Below are 22306 nucleotides of genomic sequence, written 5' to 3'. Positions count from 1 at the left end.
CTGCAAGCAGCCACTAATTAAAGTTGGAAGTTACTGTAAGAGAAAAGATGAAGATTGTAGAGCAAGATAACGATTGACGGACGATTTAAAAGATTGCAAATTATATGAATCAGGGAAGCAAGATGAAGGAAGCGAATTCCAAAGAGCTGATGTTCGAGGAAAAAAACTAGACGAATAAGCGTTTTTGGAGCACTTAGGAACAGTCACAGAAAAAGGATGACACTTAATTGAATGACGAGTAACACGAGAATGAATTTTAGTAGATGGCACAAGAGACGCTAGCTCTTTCGAGCAGTGCTATAGTATTTGTAGAAAAGAGAAAGAGAAGCAACATTACGACGATGTGATAATGGTTGAAGGTTGGCTGCAAGAGCAGGTCCATCTATGTTTACAATGCGTTTTTGCACCTTGTCTAAAAGAGAAAGGGCATCATTAGAAGATCCGCCCCAGATATGGCAACAGTACTCCATACAAGGCCGGATTTGAGATTTATAGAGGTAGAGAATAGAATCCAGAGTAAGAAAGTGGCAAGCTCGATAAAGAGATGCAACCTTAGCAGATGCTAATTTTGCAACCGATTTGATATATGGTTTCCAAGAAAAATTGGAAGTAAGAGTTAATCCTAGAAGATGAAGAGTAGGTGACTCATTGAGTACATCACCGTTCATAAATATAGGAAGATCTAAATTATTGCGATAACGATTGGCTGACAAAAAATGAGTTTTATCTGAATTAAAGTTTACCAGCCACTGTGAGCCCCATGCTGTAGCAGAAGTAAGATCCTTTTCGAGCTCAAATGCCCCCTCCAAGCAATCAGAGGGTGTTGGTTTCTTATAACGACAAGAATAAATGGTAGTATCATCAGCAAACAATGCCACCTTAGATGTGAGAATATCTGGAAGATCGTAAATGTAAATTAAAAAGAGTATAGGGCCAAGGATAGAACCTTGAGGAACCCCTGAAGTTACAGAATAAGAAAAAGAGTGCTGTCCATCGAGGACAACTTTTATGCTACGATTGGAAAGGAAGGATTCAATGATCTTAAAGATGTTGCCGGATACACCATAAGAAGAAAGCTTATCGAGAAGACCAGCATGCCAAACTTTATCAAACGCTTTTGAAATGTCAAGAGCGATGGCCTTAACCTCTCCACCTTCATCTAATGCACGATAAAACCTGTCAGTTATTACTGTTAGCAAATCAGCTGTAGAACGAGAAGATCGAAATCCATATTGATGGTCAGAAAGTAAGTTATTAGATTCAAGATGAGAAATTAAGTGTTTGTTAATTAAAGATTCAAAAACCTTGCTTATGATAGGAAGAAGACTTATGGGACGGTAGTTAGACGAATCAGATCGCTCCCCAGAATTTTTGAAGATAGGGATAACAGATGCGGCTTTCCAGCAGGCTGGAAAACAAGACTCTGATAAGCACTTGTTGAATAGTTTTGAGAGTATAGACGACAGCTCCGGAGAACACTTCTGCAAGACAATAACAGGTATGTTGTCTGGGCCACAAGCTGTAGAAGAGTCTAGGCAGGAAATCACTTTAGATACAGATGCTGGAGTGATGTGAATGTCAAGCAATGAATCAACCTGTTTGTTGGCAATATCAGGTAGAACGCAATTAGTGGAATCAAGAGATGATATTGATGAAAAGTTTTTAGCAAACAGTTCGGCTTTGTCTTTAGATGAGGTGACAAAGTCTGAACCATACAAGAGAGGTGGAATTATAGATTTGCCCTTATTACTGATATTATTAAAGATTCTCCAGTAGTCACGAGAGCCTAATTTTTGAGATGAGATACGAGATTTCATGACCTGAGAATAGCGGGTTTTGGCGTTAGACAAAACCTTTTTACAGTTGTTTCTAGCAGTAATAAACAGACGTCTGTTTTCTGGAGAATTGTTTTGCTGATAAATATGGAAGTAACGGTTTCGATTGGCAATCGCAGCAGCACAGTGTGAGGAAAACCATGGTGGAGAGTGAGGCTTGACCTGGAATCGTCGAGAGGGAATAAAAGATTCCATGCCAGCCTGAATCCACGAAGATATGTAAGAACCACATTTGTCGACAGGAAGTTGAAAGATTTCTACCCAAGGGCCATCACGAAGAAAATTACGGAAAGAATTTGCTACACATATTCTATATTCTAAACTTTTGAAAATTTTTAAAAGCAATGTTTTTTGTTGATCTTAAAATGTTTTAAATAACTGGCTTTTGGAATCAGGAAAGCATAAAACAAAAGTAGATTGCCTGTTTTTTATTTTATAACAATTATTTTAAAAAACAAAAGTAGATTGCCAAAAATTGATGTTTAAGAATAAAAAATAGGAAATAGGCTTTAAAAAAATAGGCTCCTTTTCATAAAAAAACTGAAAATACATGATATTTGATCTGGATTTGGTTTTTTAGATCATTCTCATCAGTATCTAGAATTTATTGGACCTATATTTCTAATACTTTATTTCAAAAAAGGAAAGTAATATATCAAAAGTATAAAACAAGATTAGATTTAAAACATGAAATTAAATTTATGAAAACTTGATTTAATCGTTTAACTTTATTTAAAAAAAAAGTTTTTGAGCAGTAAAAAAATAATAACGGCAAAGGATGTTATACAAGATTGAATTTCGGGAGTGGAATAAGAAATAATAGGCAATTGCAGTAACCATAATAGTACTTTTAGAAAAGAGAAAGAATTTTAAGCATAAGGTGACATGGTGGAAGGGCTTAAATGATAGAGCAGTTTCAACTTCATTTACAAAAATTTTTTTGCACCTTGTCTGAAAGAAAAATGACGTCATTAGAAAACAAAGCTCATATATGACAACAGTATTAAATAATATAAGAAATTAGTGGAAGGAGAGAATCAGTATTAAGAAATGAGGAGCACAATAAAAAAAGTAACCAGCAGATTCCAAGTGAAAAATCATTGTGAAAAAAAAAGACGCCAAGTAATGAACACATTAAAAAATGTTATAAGTGCATTAATATAGGAATACAAACAAAGTTGAAATAATTATTAGCAGTAGATAAGTTTTATTTGAGCTGAAATTTACCACTGCAAGTGACAAGCTGTTTCAGAATATAACAAAGTTAAAGACCGCTGTCTGTTCTGACCAAACTTTTCCAGATACACTATAAAAGAGAAGCTTATGAATAACACCAATATGCCAAATTCATCAAAATGTCAAGAGCAATAACTGTTGCCTCATTACCACCATTTGTTGTATGATAAAACTTTTCTTATTACATTTAACAAATCAGCAGAATACTGCAAGAATTACAATTCCCACCATCATTAATATTGTAATAAGGTTTTTGAATTATGACAAAATGAGAGATGAATGAATTTAAAGTTTGTAAGTTAAAGAACCATATATCTTGCTGGAGGAAAAAAACAAAAAAAAAAACAAAAAACAAAAAACTCTTGATAAATCAAAAAGTAAATTAATAGTAAGTTAATAAAAGTTAGTAAATAAGTTTGTTATTTTAATAACAAACTTCTATTTTTATAATGATTTTAGCAAATTAAACTGTTTTTGTTTAAAACCAAACTATTAAATACTCAAGGAAAAAACTTTAAAGATATTTTAATTTAAATAGAAACTAATTGTTGGTTAAAAGATTATTTACTAAATATTGTTAGTTAAAGTTTGTAAATTTTTAACTTGAACTTTTTTAACATAAATTTAAAAATTTTTATTTAGATGTATTTGCAGCCTATTATTTAGATGTATTTATTTGATGTTTGCAGCCTTATTAAAAGAAATTTAAAAAAAAGTAGTGTTTTATATTTGTGATTATTTATAGCATTATATTATAATACACAATATGTTACATAATATATGAAAAAGTGTTTTTAAAAAAAAAGGCTATGGTGTCGTATCAACTAAACTTGAGAGTGTTTATTGTATTTATGTTATTTTAATGAAAATTTTATTATATATTTTTTTTATTAACTTTTATTATTTTATGTTCAAAAGATTAGAAACATAATGAACTGTACATTATACAATAATTATTATTATTATACCACAAAATTAAATTCACTATTCTTATTACACTTTTTAAGCTTACAATATATAAAAATAGTGCCACCTTAAATAAAATCAGTGCCATTTTAAATTTTTTTAAGGTGATTAAATGTGCTGCAAATTAGTTTTTAGCCATCTAAATATATGAAATATATTAAATCAGTGCCATCTGAATATATAAATTACATGAAATCAGTGCTATCTTAAATTTTTTTTATGAGGTGATTAAATATGCTGTGAATTAGTTATTTAACAAATTATGTAATATTTTTTAAATAAATAATGTAATAAAATAACATAAAATAACATTAAGTAAATATAACAATAATGACATACTAAACGACAACATATAAATAACTCATAAAAATATAAACTATATTCAAATAAAAAAAATTATCAGCAAATAGAACCACCTTAGAGGTAAGGTTACCGGAAAGATCAAAAATAAAAATAAGGAACAACATTGAATCAACAATGGAACTTTGTTGTGGTACCCCAGAACTTATTGGAAATGAAAAGATAATGCGAGCATTATTCATCAAAGCCAAATATTATACTGTAGTTAGAAGAAAATGATTCAATAATTTTGAAATTAAAACACATATAAAACATAAAACTTATAGACATAACATGCCAGACTTTATCAAAAGCCAATGTATCAAGACCCTCATGACTTCCATCATGGCTTCCATCTAATGCATCTAATTACCAAGTCAGCAGGAAAATAAGAGGGTCAAAGAATAAGTTGCTAAACTTATGATATGATGTTAAAGGTTTGTTAAAGATTTAAACACTTAGTTATTAAGAAAGTGAGTGCTTGGGTTGTTAGTGAAGTCAAAGCAATCATCTGAATTTAAAAATTGAAATTACAAATGAGATTTTCTAACAGGTAAAAAATCGTTAAGTAGTTTATTGAGTAATAAAAAGCATTTTAGAGAAGTAAAAATGTCTTACAAGCAGTAGAAATAAATTTAGAAGCATTTACATGAGAAATCTCTTTAACAACAAAAGTTGTGTGATTTGGAATTCTAAACATAAATTGTCCTGTTTTCCGAGAGTGGGTCTGACCATTTGATTAAGGAAATAAGTTACGGCAAAAGTTCTTTGCAAATAGTTTGGACTTATCATAAAAGAAGTTATAAAATTTAGATCCAATTATTAAAGGTGGAGTTTAAGACTTACCTTTAATGGCGCTTCTAATTATTTTTCAAAAATCTTAAGATCCTAAATTCTAAAATATAAAATTTAGGAATCTGAAAAACTATACTTTTTTTGCATCAATTTTTTGAAGTAATAAAAAGATATTTGTTCTCAAGAGAGTTGTTCTTGCGAAAAAGATTAGAAAAGCTGCACTAGAAAAAAAAAAGCAATGGCGTCAAGAAAAGACTTAAAGCAAGGAAATAAATTTTTTCTATATATATATATGTATATATATGTATATATATATAATTATATTTAGATGAATAAAAACAACTGATTAGCGGGACTTAAAGTTTCATGCCCGAAGGCAATCAACAGCCGTTAATACAAACAAAAAACATAAACAAACCGTTACAAAAACGTAAAAAATTACTGTAGAATGACATCTGACGTTATAAACAAATCTACGTAAAAAACAAATCAAAAAACAAAAAACAAAAAGCCGTTATAGTTTACTAGTCCCCTGTGTCAAATAAAGATAATAGGAATTTTTTTGAATGTCGACACTGAGATACGATTTCGTATGTATATATATATATATATATATATATATATATATATATATATATATATATATACACACACACATATATTTGAATATATACAAATTCTATAGTGTATATAGATAAGAAATTATTTCTAGTTTTTCCTACCTTTATAGCATACAACGTTTTTAAAAAAACAAAAAAATAACAAAAAATAATGAAGGAAAAAATTGTTTTTCCATGCCAAACCTTCATTCAATGTAGCTGAATCAATATCATTCAATGTATGATATTGATGTATGTACTGAAGTCCTAGACAGCTGGCTTTTTCATACATTTCAGTGTGATGTCAAAAATCTTATCTAAACACGCATTCAGAGTTATACTAGCTGTGTAGACCTGCATTGTCATGGTAAGTCTATTCTACACCGACCATTTCTATACTTATTATTTATATTTATAAAAAGACTTATGTCTTTTTATTTTAATAGTTTTTAGTGAGTGGTAGAAAAAAAAATTTTTAAACCTTTGTTTTGAGATAACAAATAATGTTCAATACTTTATAACTTCTATATACAAAATTTAACATTTACTAAGCAAAAGACTTATAAAAAACAGTATATCTTTATAAAATAGCAAATAAATGCTATAAACCAAAAAAAAGGAGATATTGCTGCAATGAATTTTTATATTGAAAATAAAATTACTAAACTTGACAAAACTTTAATATTATATCATTTGAAGTTTACATTACATAAAAATGTGTTAAGAGACTCTTTTTTGCTATTATCTCGGTTTTAATGGCTGCAGTAAGTTCTGTATTAAACACGCACGAATAGGTAATAGCAGCATTAAGTTCAATTATAATATATTTAGGATATATATATATATATATATATATATATATATATATATATATATATATATATATATATATATATATATATATATATATATATATATATATGTGTGTGTGTGTGTGTGTGTGTGTGTGTGTGCTTCAAAAATATATCATACTTTTACATACCAATGCATCCATACAATGTATTAACCTCTTGCTTGTCTGTATCACTCAGTCTACCTGTTTTACCAATTAGTTCTTCAATATCTATAGTTAAATTCATAAACTCTGGTTTTAATCTCATTGTTTTTGTATTAGCAGTGCGCTTTGGTCTTTTTGATAAAGCCCATAGATCATAGTGCATTATGGAGAAAATATCATACGGCTAAATAAAATTAAAAAACTAAAATTAAATGCAGAAACCAATAAACAAATAAAAGAAAAGAAGGCAAATAAGAACAATCAAAAAAAGTGTAAGAAACCTAACAAAGACAAAAAACCGCATTTAGTCAAGACTTTTATCTACGTTACACTTGCAACATAGAAGAATCTTTACAAAAATATACATGAGCTCACACTGTTAAATACAGAGAAAAAATAGTTTTACCGAGTGACAAAAATGCAAAAAAAAACAACACATAAATACACACATATATATGTATATATGTGTATGTATATATATATATATATATATATATATATATATATATATATATATATATATATATATAAATATATATATATATATATATATATATATATATATATATATATATATGTATATATATATATATATATATATATACATATATATATATATTTATGTAGGTGATCCAAAGAAAATATTTTTTTCAGAAGAGCACATTGCAACCTTCCATTCTTATCCCTGTACTACGACAAAAATTTGTTTTAAAACTTTTGAAGCATTTCTAGAATTTGAACATAATTTTTAAACATCAGATGAGTCCCTATGATCAAAAAAAAAATGTCTTTATTTTTAAAAAAGTATATTATTTTTTATCTCAAAAGAAGCAAAATTATATAAAAAGTTCAAAAATAATCATCTTTTTATAAAAAACAGAGAATAAAAAAATTTTAATAAAATTTTTTATAAAAATCCTTGTTTTTATTTTTAGTTAAAAATTTAACTTTTTAGACTTCGAAATTTGAAGTGATAATTTTTTTTGAAAAATGATGATTATGTTTGGAATTTTTATATAATTTCACTTCTTTTGAGACCTGAAATATAATACTTTAGATGAACTTTTTTATAATATTAGGCACCTGTCTGATGTTCAAGGATCTTGAACATTAGACAGGTGAAAAAAAGGAGAATTAATTGAATGACGAATAACACAAGAATAAATTTTAGTAGATGGCACAAAAGAGGCTACAAATACTATAATGGGCACTGCTCTTTAGAGCAGTGCCCATTATAGTATTTGTAGAAAAGAGAAAGAGAAGCAACATTACGAAAATATGATAATGGTTGGAGGTTGGCTGCAAGAGCAGGTTCAACTATGTTTACAATGCAATTTTGCACCTTGCCTAAAAGAGAAAGGGCATCATTAGAAGATCCGCCCAGCATGCTAAACTTTATCAAAGGCTTTAGGCATATTAGATAATTGATAAAAAGAACAAACTGCAGCCTTTATACAGTATTTCTAAGTATTAGTGCAGCAGTTCTAGTAACCCTACATATTTATACAGTTTTGTTAAACATTCAAGGATTAGAATAATGCATACTTGATCCCATTAACAGCACGATATTGTATTCAATTACACAAATTTAAAAAAATATAAATCTAACAATACCAAAATAATTTGATGAGAATATTTGTGTTAAAGTATTCAACAATCCTGCAGTAATAAACAGTTTCAAACAGTAATTAGATTATTAAATTCTTGCAAACAACTATAAAGTTGCCATTATAAAGTATGCAGTTAATTGTTTGTTTGACACAACTCAATGCACCAAAGTTTTTATTAAAAGATAGAAGAAAAAACTTTTAATAAACTGTTAACGAAAATCTATGCAACTTTTAAATCAGTTAAAGTGTAAATTTATGGCATTGGCAATGTTTGTAATACTGATGTAAACATATTTAAAAAAATTTTTTTTAATAAAAATTGATTTAAGAATGACAGCACAGTGTTTAAATTTGTATTTTATTATTTTTTTTTGTGTGAATCTTAACAACTTTTGAAATCAAATTTACAGAAAAATTTTTTAAATCAAAATTATCATGTTTTACATCAAATTTCCAGCGTAGAAGTATTATAAACCTAGCTTTTAAAAATCTTTTTTAAAACATCTTCAAAAAGCTTGAGAAATTGCTGAATAAAGAATAAGAATGAAATCAAGAAGATTAATCTGAAGTGAATCAAACTATTGGACATGCAGATCTTTACAATGTAATTGTTCATCAAGGTAAAATCCCAAACAATGTGGCTCAGATCAAATAAAAAAACTTCCCAACCATGAAAAAATGAATTTTGCTAACAAAATAAGAAGCAATCTATTCACCAATAAAATGCAGTTTGGATTTATGCAAAAATGAAAGCTCAGGAGAGATTTTTTGAAGATGAATAAAGATCTATGAAATGCATTTGTTGAATATCAAGATAGGAAGATACATAATCAGTATAATGCACATTTAGGTGTTGAAGATAACAATTATATATATATATATATATATATATATATATATATATATATTATATATATATATATATATATATATATATATATATATAAATGTATATAAAACTAATCAAATGACTCATTAGCTAAGTATATTGTCATTCCATATGCTTTGTTTAAATCTTAAGCAACTTCTATCAAATAATAAAGATCAGTTTCAAAAAAATTAAATAGAAGTAAATGAGTTTATAACAAACATAAATAAATAGAGTGTGTTGATAGTAGTTTAAAATAAAATTGGCTTAACTGGTAAAAAAAGAATAGAGTATATGGGCAAGACTAATGTGTGCCTGAGCTATGTTCAGAAAATTATCCTAAATTATAACAAGGATATTTCACCATTTCTTTACAAGCAGAGTTAAAAATGATTGGAATTCTCATCCTTAAAGGGTAATAGATAAAAATTACCCTTTTTAAAAACAGTGTACAAAATATTTTGATTTCTGAACACTATTTATGATTATCTGCTAATCTTAATTCTACGTAATGAAGACTCAACACACCTCAAGTGTGTACAGCATTTTTTATTCTATTCTAGATGTACACCATTAAAGATTTAAGTAAAGTTACACAACATTGTGTGGCATTTAAACAACAAGGGCAATGATTGTTAAGCATCTGGAAGGAACATTGATTGTATCAATCATATTAATGTGGTAAGACTTTAAGAGATAAAAAATATTGTAAATAGTCTTTAAAAAAATAATCAGTTTGTCTAATAGAATGTTTATATAAGATTAAATTGGTTTGACATAGCATAAACAACAGCATAAAGATCTAGCCATAAAGTGTTGGAAATCTAAGAGGAGAAAGATAGAGTTAGTAGTAAAAAAATCCAAAAATAATGCTTAACAGAAGACAAAAAAGCTTATACTTTGTAAAACAGTTATAAAAAGATGCTCAGAACTATGCATACTGAAGAAATAAAATTATGAAACATTTAACTTTAGGATGCATGAAAACAAGCTAAAACAATGATAAAGAATGATCTGCTTTTTGTTTTTGGATCGTGTAAAACTTTTGAATTATGTAAAAAAATAAGTCTGCTGAAAGTAATTATTACTTACCAGGTTAATCTAATAATATGTTAATAATGTACTAACTGTAATAGTTCATATCTTATTTTATTTTGATTATTTTATTTTATATAATATTTTTTATTATAATTTTTATCTTTTATGTAAATATATATTTCAGGTAGATTAAAATAAAAAAACAATAATAGGAAAATAAAAAATAAATAAAACAAATATTTATATAGTAACTAAAAAATATAAACTTACGGTAGAATAATGTGTTTGTTGGATAGAATAGTAACATTCAAACTGTGCCATTGCATTTATTGCACCTAAATATTTAAGCAATTAAATATTCAATACAATCTTACAAACTTATGTATAGGACTTAAAAACTTATGTACTTAACTTATGACTCAAAAAATAAAAATTGTAGGGTCTATTGTGATTCTTTACTTTTCACAGTTTGTAATTTTTTCTTTTTGTCAGTAGCTTTTTAATTCATAATTTATATATATATATATATATATATATATATATATATATATATATATATATATATATATATATATATATATATATATATATATATATATACATATATATATATATATATATATATATATATATATATATATATATATATATATATATAAATATATATGTATATATATATATATATATATATATATCATAAATTAATGTTTTAATATTCACTTCATTTATATATGAACAATATACATAAGTATCATACAAATCCACTTAATTTTTACTTTTTTTAGTTTAGTTTTTTTAAAGAAATACAAAAAACGTATTAGAAAATGTTGTAAAAAAAAAAAAAAACGAATTTTATTTTACTTTCTTTCCAACCCAACTGTTATTCATAGTTATTTTATTAATTTTTAGGCTTTCTATAAAAGGTTACATAAAACTGATTATGATCAGCAGTTGCAAAATTATTGCAAAATACATTATTTTATTATAACATTATTGCAAAACGCCATAGGCACAAACTGCTTGTGCTCATGCTCATTGAGACTTAAATCAAAGTGGAAATGTATATTATTATTATTTTTATTATTATTATTATTATTATTATTATTATATATGAAAAGGCATATTTAAATTATAAATAAATATTAAATTGTTTATTGAAAATGAAATCTATACAAATTACTATGTTTTTAACATATAATCCAATATTTGTGCCATGGGCGCAAATTTCACACTCTGCATGGATTTCTTCATCACTCAGCTGAATCATTTTTAATAATGGTTATGGAACTAGCAATTAGTCTGAGAATGGCCTAGAAGCAAACAACAAAGATATATAAAACTGTTTACCTCTTCTCTCTCATAACACATCACATCTAGAACAGCTTACAGATGCATAGATCATCCAGACCATATTTTAAAAATCCAAAAAATTCTTTGAGTAAAATATCCGCATTATACTTTCCTTTTAACTTTGCTTTTAGCTGATTTGTTTCTAGTTTTTTTCTTCTTCAAGCTTTTCTATGTTTTGTATAATTGAGAAGTGAAAAAACTTTAAAAAAGAAATATATTACACAAATATATACCTAAACTTGTATGTATGGAAAATGTTTTGGATATCTGGAAAAACTAAAAGTTAAGGAAAATATCCGGAATTCCGGAAATATTTTGATAAAGATAATCCCTGCAGATCATCTTTTAGAGATCTTATCCTGATGTCTTAAATCAAATTATTTATCTGCATCATTCCAAATGTACGCTAAATTGTGGTTCAAATAATCATGCAAGCAGATCTAATGAGAGTGTGTTTTCAAAACGAAAGAGATATCTTGATGATATTTTTGAAAACATTATTTATGATTAGATATTAAGTTATTAAAATTTTAAATTGCTTTTTTTTACCTTCAAATAAATTGAAGGTCAAATACTTGATAAATCAAAATTTTAAAAACCCATATAAATAATTTCACCATTTCATCATTATTTAAAATGCATATTTAACCACATAATACATAAAAATCCAAAAAATTCTTATAATATATATATATTAGGATGGGTCATAATTTTAAATTTTTTGATTTTTGAATTATTACTAATAAGAAAAGTTGCTACACCATGTAATATAACTACCTGAAAAATATTAGCCTTTTTGAATTTAGTTTAAAGGGGGCAACTTTTTCTTATATTATATGGGTATGAGATCCACTGTTATTCGCTTACATATCCCCTGAAAATAAGTAAAAACATCATGTAAAGAATAAAAGCTACATTTGTATAATAAAAAAGAATGTGAAAATACAAAATCCTTATATAAAGTCCTTTTTACTGTCAAATTTTGGATATTTAAGTGTCGAGTTTGAAGCGGAAACAATCAAATAACAGCATTGCATGCTTTAAGTAAGTATTTCTTATCTTTACTGAGGTCATGAATTACGTCATTAGACATTTCAATGAGTACTCCATTTACACTGGCAAAGTCAACTATCGGTAGAAAATGAACATCAAAAGATAGTTGTTCACCAAGAACGCTTTTGAATACTGTAGAACCAGATGTACTGCCATCAAGTGCAGTGAAAATTGCTCTGAAAGGCATCTTATTTAAATAAAGCATAAAAATACACCATTGAAGAGGTTTGCCAATACGAGTTTCAAGTAAAAGAATGATACCATTTGTCTAGCCTGTGTTTACATTGGTTCCATCACAAACAACACTTTGTAAATTCACAATAGAATTTCTGACATTTAAAACTGAAATGAGTTCATTCGTAACATTAACTACTTTATCACTTTGGGATATGAGCAGATAATGTAATGATCTTCTTTGATGGAAGTTGCCCCGCTAACTTTACCATTGTTTTACCACTTTATCTTGTTCCACTAACCTTAAGTTTTTATATATATGGCCATCAAAACCAATTCCAATGATTTCTTTGGCTAATTCTGGATGTTCTTTGACATCTTTTTGTTGTCAAAGGTTTCTTTGTATTCTTTTTTTTGCTGGATCTAATATGTATTGTGGTGAATCGAATGATATATCTTTCGAGCAAGCATTAATAATTTTGCATGCATCTCGGTTGCTAACTCCTGTTCGTTCCATTATTTGACAGAGTTAAATATTGTAATGTAATACATCGCAATATTTGGGATCATGTCCACAATGTGTGCTGTCTCCTGAATCAGTACTTCGTCATGTTCCTCATTATCATCACAACAATTGCTTTCTTTATCGCTTTTACAGGAAAGAGTTATTTTTCTCTACGAATTTTCTGCTTTTGCAGTCATTCTGTTTCTACTTAGTCAATCTGGCCAATATACATTTTAAAATTACTCTTTTGATCGAGCCAAAACTCCCATTCCTTAAAAGGAGCTTTGATGAAACAATTGTTGTTAAAAGGTTGACCATTCTCAAATACCAAAATTAACACATTTGCAAGGCCAATGTCAAATACTTTATTGAACAAACCAAGGTGGCACTTCAACGAAAACGAATTTCTCTCTTCATCAACATATTTCCTCAATTGTTTTGCATCAGTTACCAACTTATCCAAGCTTTTCAGAATGCTGTTATATAAAATTGTTGGAAACTCCGCCCTCGACCATATGTTTATCAAATCATCATCTACTATCTTATATATGCCTCTGATTGCTGGTTCTTCAGAGTCTAAAGATTGCGAGAAAGTCTTTGCATGTCTGATGTATAGATAATGCTTAAAGACTTCCGCTTTTGTTGACAGTTGACTTTCTAGAAATTTATAAGGTTGGCCAAATACTAAGTGCTTTGTGTCACTTCTGGTTTTCATAAACTTTTCCTTCAAGTTCATTATGCAATCTAAAAAGAATAAGAATAAAAAACCATTCGAAGTCCACATTTACAAAAAATAAATTAAAAAAAGTGATGTTCTCTTGTAAATGTAAATATCAAGTGCCAACAAATCACAAACATTCAAACAATTCTACAATGCATTAAACTTAAACATTAACAATCAAAACATATTTAAAGTACCCATATTTCAATATTAATATTGCAATATGCTTTCAGAACACTCACAATATTGTGAGTGTTGCATTATTGCAATTATATAATGAAAAAAAAAACAGTTTTATAATCTGACAGTTATTCATTCTATCACATTCATTACAGAAATTCTTATATACATACATACATACATACATACATACATACATACATACATACATACATACATACATACATACATACATACATACATACAAACATACATATATATATATATATATATATATATATATATATATATATATATATATATATATATATATATATATATATATATATATATATATATTTTTTTTTTTTTAAACATCTTCCCTTCCAACAAGGCTGCAAGCAGCCACTAATTAAAGTTGGAAGTTACTGAGAGAGAAAAGATGAAGATTGTAGAGCAAGATACATCTTTTCTCTCTCAGGAAAACAAGAAGAAGGAAGCGAATTCCAAAGAGCTGATGTTCGAGGAAAAAAACTAGATGAATAAGCGTTTTTGGAGCACTTAGAAACAGTCACAGAAAAAGGATGAGACTTAATTGAATGACGAGTAACACGAAAATAAATTTTAGTAGATGGCATAAGAGACGTTAGCTCTTTAGAGCAGAGCCCATTATAGTATTTGTAGAAAAGAGAAAGAGAAGCAACATTATGACGATGTGATAATGGTTAAAGGTCGGCTGCAAAGGTAGATCCAACTATGTTATCAATGCTAATTTTGCAACTGATTTGATAAATGGTTTCCAAAAATTATTGGAAGTAAGAGTTAATTCTAAAAGTAAGATTTAATCCTAGAAGATGACGAATAGATAACTCATCGAGTACATCACCGTTCATAAATATTGGAAGATCTATATCATTGTAATAATAAATGGTTGAAAAAAATTGAGTTTTATTTGTATTGAAGTTCACCAGCCACTGTGAGCCCCATGCTGTAGCAGAAGTGAGATCCTTTTTAAGCTCAAATGCCTCCTCCATGCAATCAGAGTGTGTTGGTTTCTTATCTTGACAAAAATAAATGGTAGTATCATCAGCAAACAATGCCACCTTAGATGTGAGAATATCTGGAAAATCGTTGATGTAAATTAATAAGAGTATAGGGCCAAGGATAGAACCTTGAGGAGCCCCTGAAGTTACAGAATAAGAAGAAGATTGCTGTCCATCGAGGACAACTTCTATGCTACAAATGGAAAGGAAGGATTCAACAATCTTAAAGATGTTGCCAGATACACCATAATAAGAAAGCTTATGGAGAAGACCAGCATGCCAAACTTTATCAAACGCTTTTGAAATGTCAAGAGTGATGGCCATAACCTCTCAACCTTTATCTAATGCACGATAAAACCTATTGGTTATTACTCTTAGCAAATCAGCTGTAGAACAAGAAGGTCGAAATCCATATTGATGGTCAGAAAGTATGTTATTAGATTCAAGATGAGAAATTAAGTGTTTATTAATTAAAGATTCAAAAACCTTGCTTATGATAGGAAGAAGACTAATGGGACGGTAGTTAGACGAATCCAGAATTTTTGAAGATAGGGATAAAGGATGCCGCTTTCCAGCAGGCTGGAAAACAAGACTCTGATAAGCACTTGTTGAATAGTTTTGAGAGTATAGACAACAGCTACGGAGAACACTACTGCAAGACAATAACAGGTATGTTGTCCGGGCCACAAGCTGTAGAATAGTCTCGGCAGGAAATCACTTTAGATACAGAAGCTGGAGTGATATGAATGTCAAGTAATGGATCAACCTGTTTGTTGGCAATATCAGGTAGAACGCAACTAGTGGAATCAAGAGATGATATTGATGAAAAGTTTTTAGCAAACAATACATTTTTTTTAACAAGAACCATACAAGAGAGGTGGAATTAAAGATTTGCCCTTATTATTGATACTATTAAAGATTCTCCAGAAGTTACAAGAGCCTAATTTTTGAGATGAGATACGAGATTTCATGACCTGAGAATAGCGGGCTTTGGCGTTAGACAAAACCTTTTTACAATGGTTTCTAGCTGTAATAAACAGACGTCTGTTTTCTGGAGAATTGTTTTGCTGATAAATATGGAAGTAATGGTTTCAATTGGCAATCGCAGCAGCACAGTGTGAGGAAAACCATGGAGGAGAGTGAGGCTTAACCTGGAATCATTGAGAGGGAATTAAAGATTCCATGCCAGCCTGAATCCACGAAGTTATGTAAGATGGGCATTTGTCGACAGGAAGACAAAAGATTTCTACCCAAGGGCCATCACGAAGAAAATCACGGAAAGAATCCCAGTCAGCTTTACTGTAGTTGTAAGAGGTAGGATAATAGGGGTATTCATGTGATGAAGAAGAATGAGATATTAGTTTTAGAGAGATTAAACTGTGATCAGAAGCACTTAAGGGTGAATGTGGAGAAACTGAGCACTGACTAGGATCAGAAACAAGACATAAATCGAGTGGAGAAGGTAAATGATTCGGGTTGTCAGGAAAGTGAGTTAGAAAATGGACTATTTGAGTTAGGGATTGTGAAAGGCTAAAATTGTGGGCTTTAATGCCTGAAGAGTCACTGACACTGGAGCCAAGCCATTCAGAGTGGTGAGCATTAAAGTCACCGACAACAACTATATTAGGATATACTATTGATGGATAAAGAGAGAGGGCTTGGTCAATATGATCAGAAATAACATCAAAAAGTGAAGTCTTGAGATGAAGGAGAGCGATATAGAATAAATAGAAAAACAATAGAGTGAAGTGGTGCTAAATGAAAGCACATGAAAGAATAGTCTGTGGATTCAAACCTAGTTTCACGACAAATGGGTGAATTCTTACGAATGTAAATGCCCAGGCCAAGCATGTGACTATTGGAGTCTTTTCAAATTAAAGGAAGATAACCATCAACACTAAGATCGCAAGATGAGACAGCTGAACTCAAATTAGTCTCACAAAGAGCTAGTAGGTCTGGTGAACTTTGTAAGTGATAAGACTCAACAGAAGAAAAGTTACTTTGAAAACCACGAATAGTAGTGAATGATAGGTTTAGAGAACTTGGTGATGATGATGGTTTTTTGTGTTTTATAGTTTTTGGTACTTTATTCATTTTTAAATTTGTTAAAGAACTTGACTCAAAGCATAGATAGTACTCAGAACACTGTTTAATAGCCCAAGCAATTGCCTCATTACTACTAATAAACCCTAAGTCATAACAAAGGGCTCCAATGTGGCCTCCGCAATGCACAACAAAATTACAAACAGGGACACCATCCATGCGCAACATGTAACTGTTAATACTTTGATATTTTTCAGTTACCACTGAGTTCGGAAAACCTGACTACCAGCCGGCCTAAGAACCATAAAACTGAGTTTAGGAGCTGTACCCTCATTAGGAGATAATAGATTGAGTTGCCTAGTCATAAAAACAGAGACACAAGCAAAACCCATGCATTGAGTCAAGAAGATCCAGCATTCAACATCCTAAACTGGAAACAATGTATTAAAAATACATCTGCGCCAGCCTAATAGATGAAGATGGGGTGTGAAGCTGGTCAACAGATAGAATCTGTTAACCCCTTAAGTCTATGCCTAGGAGGCCTTCTACAAGACAGTAGCCGGATGCATTTAACATTTGCCTAAGATGAGTATTTTTATCAAGACACTATCTCTAGCCTTTACTCAACCAAGAACCCCAAGGCAGGGGGTGTTTTAAGTCGGAGTTGGTATCTCCTAGCCTTTGCCTAAAAAGGTGTATCCTACAAGGCAGTAGAACATGAAGCAGATTGTACTGGGTTACATGTTACCAGTAACAGGATAACCTGACCTGACATGTGTATATACAAATTAAAACTCCCATGACAAATCTTTAACTACAATAGTCATTAAAATAACCCTTAAAAGTAATCATTAAAAAAATGTGTGAATTTTAACACGCCTATTTATGTGACATCTAACATGTACCATTATAGTTCGATTAAATTAAAAATAGTGTCAAATATGGGTATAGTTATTTAAATAAAATTTGAAATATTCCATTTGAATCCTTGTTGAGTTCAAACTACTAAGAAAAGCATTATTTAAAAAGTTTCAACAAAAGTTGCTCCCTATGATGTTGAAGGAAGCTCAAATTTTCATAATTTTTTATTATTTTCATATTTTACCAACTTTTGTAACAGTTACATAAATAAAAAAAATATGACCCACCCTAATATATGTACATAAATGCATATTTAACCACAACACACATTTTTGAGTACTATATTTCTAATTAATAAACATCAGGAACCAAATCCTCAAATTAATCAAAACTATTGAGTTTCTTTTTCTTTAAGTATATTTAACAAATTACTTTTTTAGTTGACATATATTTATATGTTTAAAAAAAATTTTAACTTTAAATATTTAGCAACTAAATTGTCAAATATGCCAAAATATGGTAATTGGAGCTCAGTCTACTCCTACTCAGCCTTCTATTACTCAGTAAAGTATTACTATTACTCAGTCAAGTGATCTAAAAGCAAAAAATATTTTTCTAAGAAATCCTCAATGAGTTCTCATTGATTTCCCAATTATTAGCAATGATTCTATTTCCCTTACATTTCCATTTGGGCCCACTTTTCAAAATAATTTGGAAGTTGGTCTTTTGTATTCCTTTGAAAAAAACTTATTATAAAAATAGTAAAGAAAAGTGAACTGGTATAATATATATTTATTTTTCTTATATATATGAAATTCAAATTAAAACCTTTACATATACTTTTATATGTGGTAGTGGTGTAGTGGGAGAGCACTCGTCTCATAAGCGAGAACTTTCAAGTTTAATATATATATATATATATATATATATATATATATATATATATATATATATATATATATATATATATATATATATATATATCAAATATATTATTATAAGTATTTATAGTACTAAAACTACACAATGTAACAAAGGTTTTGCCCACTTAAATTTTACAAATTTTATTTATCTATTTTTTGTAAATTCAAAAATCACATTTGTTTTGACATAACATCTGTAGTTTTTTATTTACTTTTAATTTCATGTTTTGTTGATATAAACCCGAGTTTTCTTCAAGTCAGTATGTATATTAATAATATAAGGATAATTACATAGCATATAACACTTTTTACAAACTGAAACATACTTAGAAAGTATTATATAAGTAAAAAAAAAAAAAGGATTTCTTTACTATAAATGTTTTTATACTTACAATTACGATACAATTTTTTAATATAAACCTCAAAATTTAAAGTGCTTAGATGATATTTTTTCTAATGAGAGACCATACGTAAGCTTCCATCATAGCAGTATCCCATCTTCCAAAATATCTAGTTTCCAATTTCGCAAATTTATTAACCTCCTCTATTAGCCATTATAAGAAAGAGAGAACTTACCTTACAACTACTTATATTATGCGCATTATATGTTTGTTTAGAGTAGCTTAAGATATTTTTAAAACAAATTACTTAAGTCTTGAGCTCAAACTTTAAACACGTATTTGATAAGAGAAATTCAAAACATTTTTTATGCATTTTATAAAAAAATTTGCAACATGGATTTACATTTTATGAAAGATTTTACAACACGGAATCAGAGAAACTTATATATTAAGTACCAATTAATAACATATTTTTCTGTCTACAATACTAGTATCATGGGCGTTATTGGTTACAAAACAGATGTCTTGTAACCCATTACTTTTTTTTTCTTACTCAAGACTAGACTGCAAGAGAAGCACACTAACAACCTCCCATGCAATGTTTTGTAAGGCACTAACAATAAATGGGTGCTCAGTAACTGGGTGGCACTGAAAATAAAATAACTTAAAAAGAATTAATAATACAAAGAAAAATTTTATGTTTTTGGAATTAGCAGAGAAAATTAATAAACAAAAAAAATAAAAAATTATAGTGGCAAAAGTTTGTAACATTATGTAATTATCTTTAAAAATAAAATCATACTAAATTTAAATAACCTCCAACAAAATTATTGATATTTGTCTTTACAATCTCAATGTAACTGTCGCGATCACAACGTTGTTGTTCATGCAAGAAACCCATTGCATGAAGCATTTCATGTAGAATTGTACCTACAAAAAAATCCTTTATTCATTTATGTAATGATGACTCAAGTTAATTAAAAAAAATAAGTAGTGTAATTTAAATTTTATATAATTAAATTAAAATTTTTAAAATAAAACTACTGTAATATTTACCATTAATTATCATAATAACTTATGTTTTTAATAATATTTTGGTAATAAATTTTTTTCAAAAATCAATTTAAAAACAATTAATTTATGAATAACAATATTTTTATAATTATCAATAACAATTATTAATAATAATATTTATAAATACTCTATTCGACAATTAAAAACGTTTAGTTAAGTTAGGATTAAAAGTCAAATTATTAGTTTTTTTTATCATAAAAACAGCAACTAAATATGGATTTTAAATGAGTTAATTTGCTTCTACTCTAATATTCTTTGAGAGTTTAATATCAAATGTTTTGTACATTTATTTTATGAAATTATAACATTTATAAAAAATTGTGGCAATTTTTAGCATTGATGAGCAAGAATATTCAAAAGCCTGCAAAATGTGCCTTTTTTTGCATATTCTTTGCCCAATTGTTATTTGCGCAATAACGTGTGTTTAATAAATAAAATTTCTGTCAACTGTTTTGTGCTTTTGTGACTCATTTTTTTACATTAATAGTTATAGTATGTTTTTAGAAGTTTAGTTTTGTTTTTAGAATTTACTAAAAACAAAAATTATTTGCATTTAAAAATATCCAAATATTACAGAAATGAGTTGTAAACAATTTTTGATATGCTCAAGGCAATTCATGACATAGATTTTTTAGAGCATTAGTAACATTTCTTAATATTACAAATACAGTGGCCTATAACTGAACCTAATTTTAAAATTTCGTAAATCGTTGATTATGATGTTTTTGATTTTCAACCAACAATTTTTGATTTTTATATTTACACCTAATTAATACATGCACTACTAATTTTCCAACCTACTAAGTCGTTGAGCTACTGTATTTTTGACCTACTGAATTTTCGACCTACTGAATATTCAACCTACTGTGCTTTCAATTTTATAGCTATGCCTTTCCGGTATGTATTTTATATATTTTGTTGTTGGTTTGAATACAAGCCAAATTTGATCAGCTTTGGCGCAGTGGTTGAAGCGCATATGAAACTATAACCAACAAAAAAAATCTCATAGAGGCACTAAATAAGACCTAGCATAATGATCAGGAATTAAAGCAAATGTAAAGAATTGCATCCAAAGTAATCCAAGAAAGATACAAGCAGTAACTGATACAAAAGACGGCCCAATCAAATACTAAAAAACAATTATTATCAAAGTTTAACTAAATAAATGCCTACAAATAGTATTAGTGTTTAAAATTGTGTTTTTATTTTTAAAAAGAAAAATATTTATTTAAGCTAGTAGCACTGATATTTATATAAAAATTTAACATAAGAATAAGCAAAAGAGCTTATAATGGTTAATATGATAAATTTTGCAAGTTAAACTAATAATTTAGTCGTTGTACATAAAAGATTTTACATAATAGAAACTTATGTGCAAAGAATAAATTTTAACTGTCAATTTTTTCAGTCTACTAATTTATCTAAAATCAACAACAAAATAAAAAATTTCATTTGTAATTTAATTTTAGGCATTTTGATTGAAATTTTGTTTCCATAGGTTAAACTAAACAATTAAGTAAATGTAACAACTATAATAAAAATTTGTTTAAAAACTATTTCATCAATTTAATATATATATATATATATATATATATATATATATATATATATATATATATATATATATATATATATATATATATATATATATATATATATATATATATATATATATATATGGTGAGTCGAAATGTAAAAAATATTAAGTTGGAGATCCTATACATGTCTAAAAAGTTGCTTTTTGATGTACTCGTTTGAAAAAACCTCACTTTTTAT

The 22306-nt window shown here is 28.0% G+C and overlaps 1 protein-coding gene across 5 annotated transcripts in view; it reads right to left on the bottom strand.

The window, feature by feature from the left end:
- Positions 1-22306, bottom strand: part of LOC105846817 (meprin A subunit alpha) — an 81210-nt gene that overhangs the window by 10634 nt on the left and 48270 nt on the right. For all 5 annotated transcript variants that reach the window (XM_065796454.1, XM_065796453.1, XM_065796456.1 and 2 more), the window contains exons 9-11: positions 20273-20386; positions 10554-10618; positions 6753-6951 (exon numbers count right to left, since the gene is read on the bottom strand). In XM_065796454.1, the coding sequence (XP_065652526.1) occupies positions 6753-6951; positions 10554-10618; positions 20273-20386 (378 nt within the window). The remainder of the gene's footprint in view (positions 1-6752; positions 6952-10553; positions 10619-20272; positions 20387-22306) is intronic.

The sequence above is a fragment of the Hydra vulgaris genome, chromosome 04, assembly GCF_038396675.1.
Source record: "Hydra vulgaris chromosome 04, alternate assembly HydraT2T_AEP".
Lineage (NCBI taxonomy): Eukaryota > Metazoa > Cnidaria > Hydrozoa > Anthoathecata > Hydridae > Hydra > Hydra vulgaris.
This window is presented reverse-complemented; position numbering and strand designations above follow the sequence as displayed.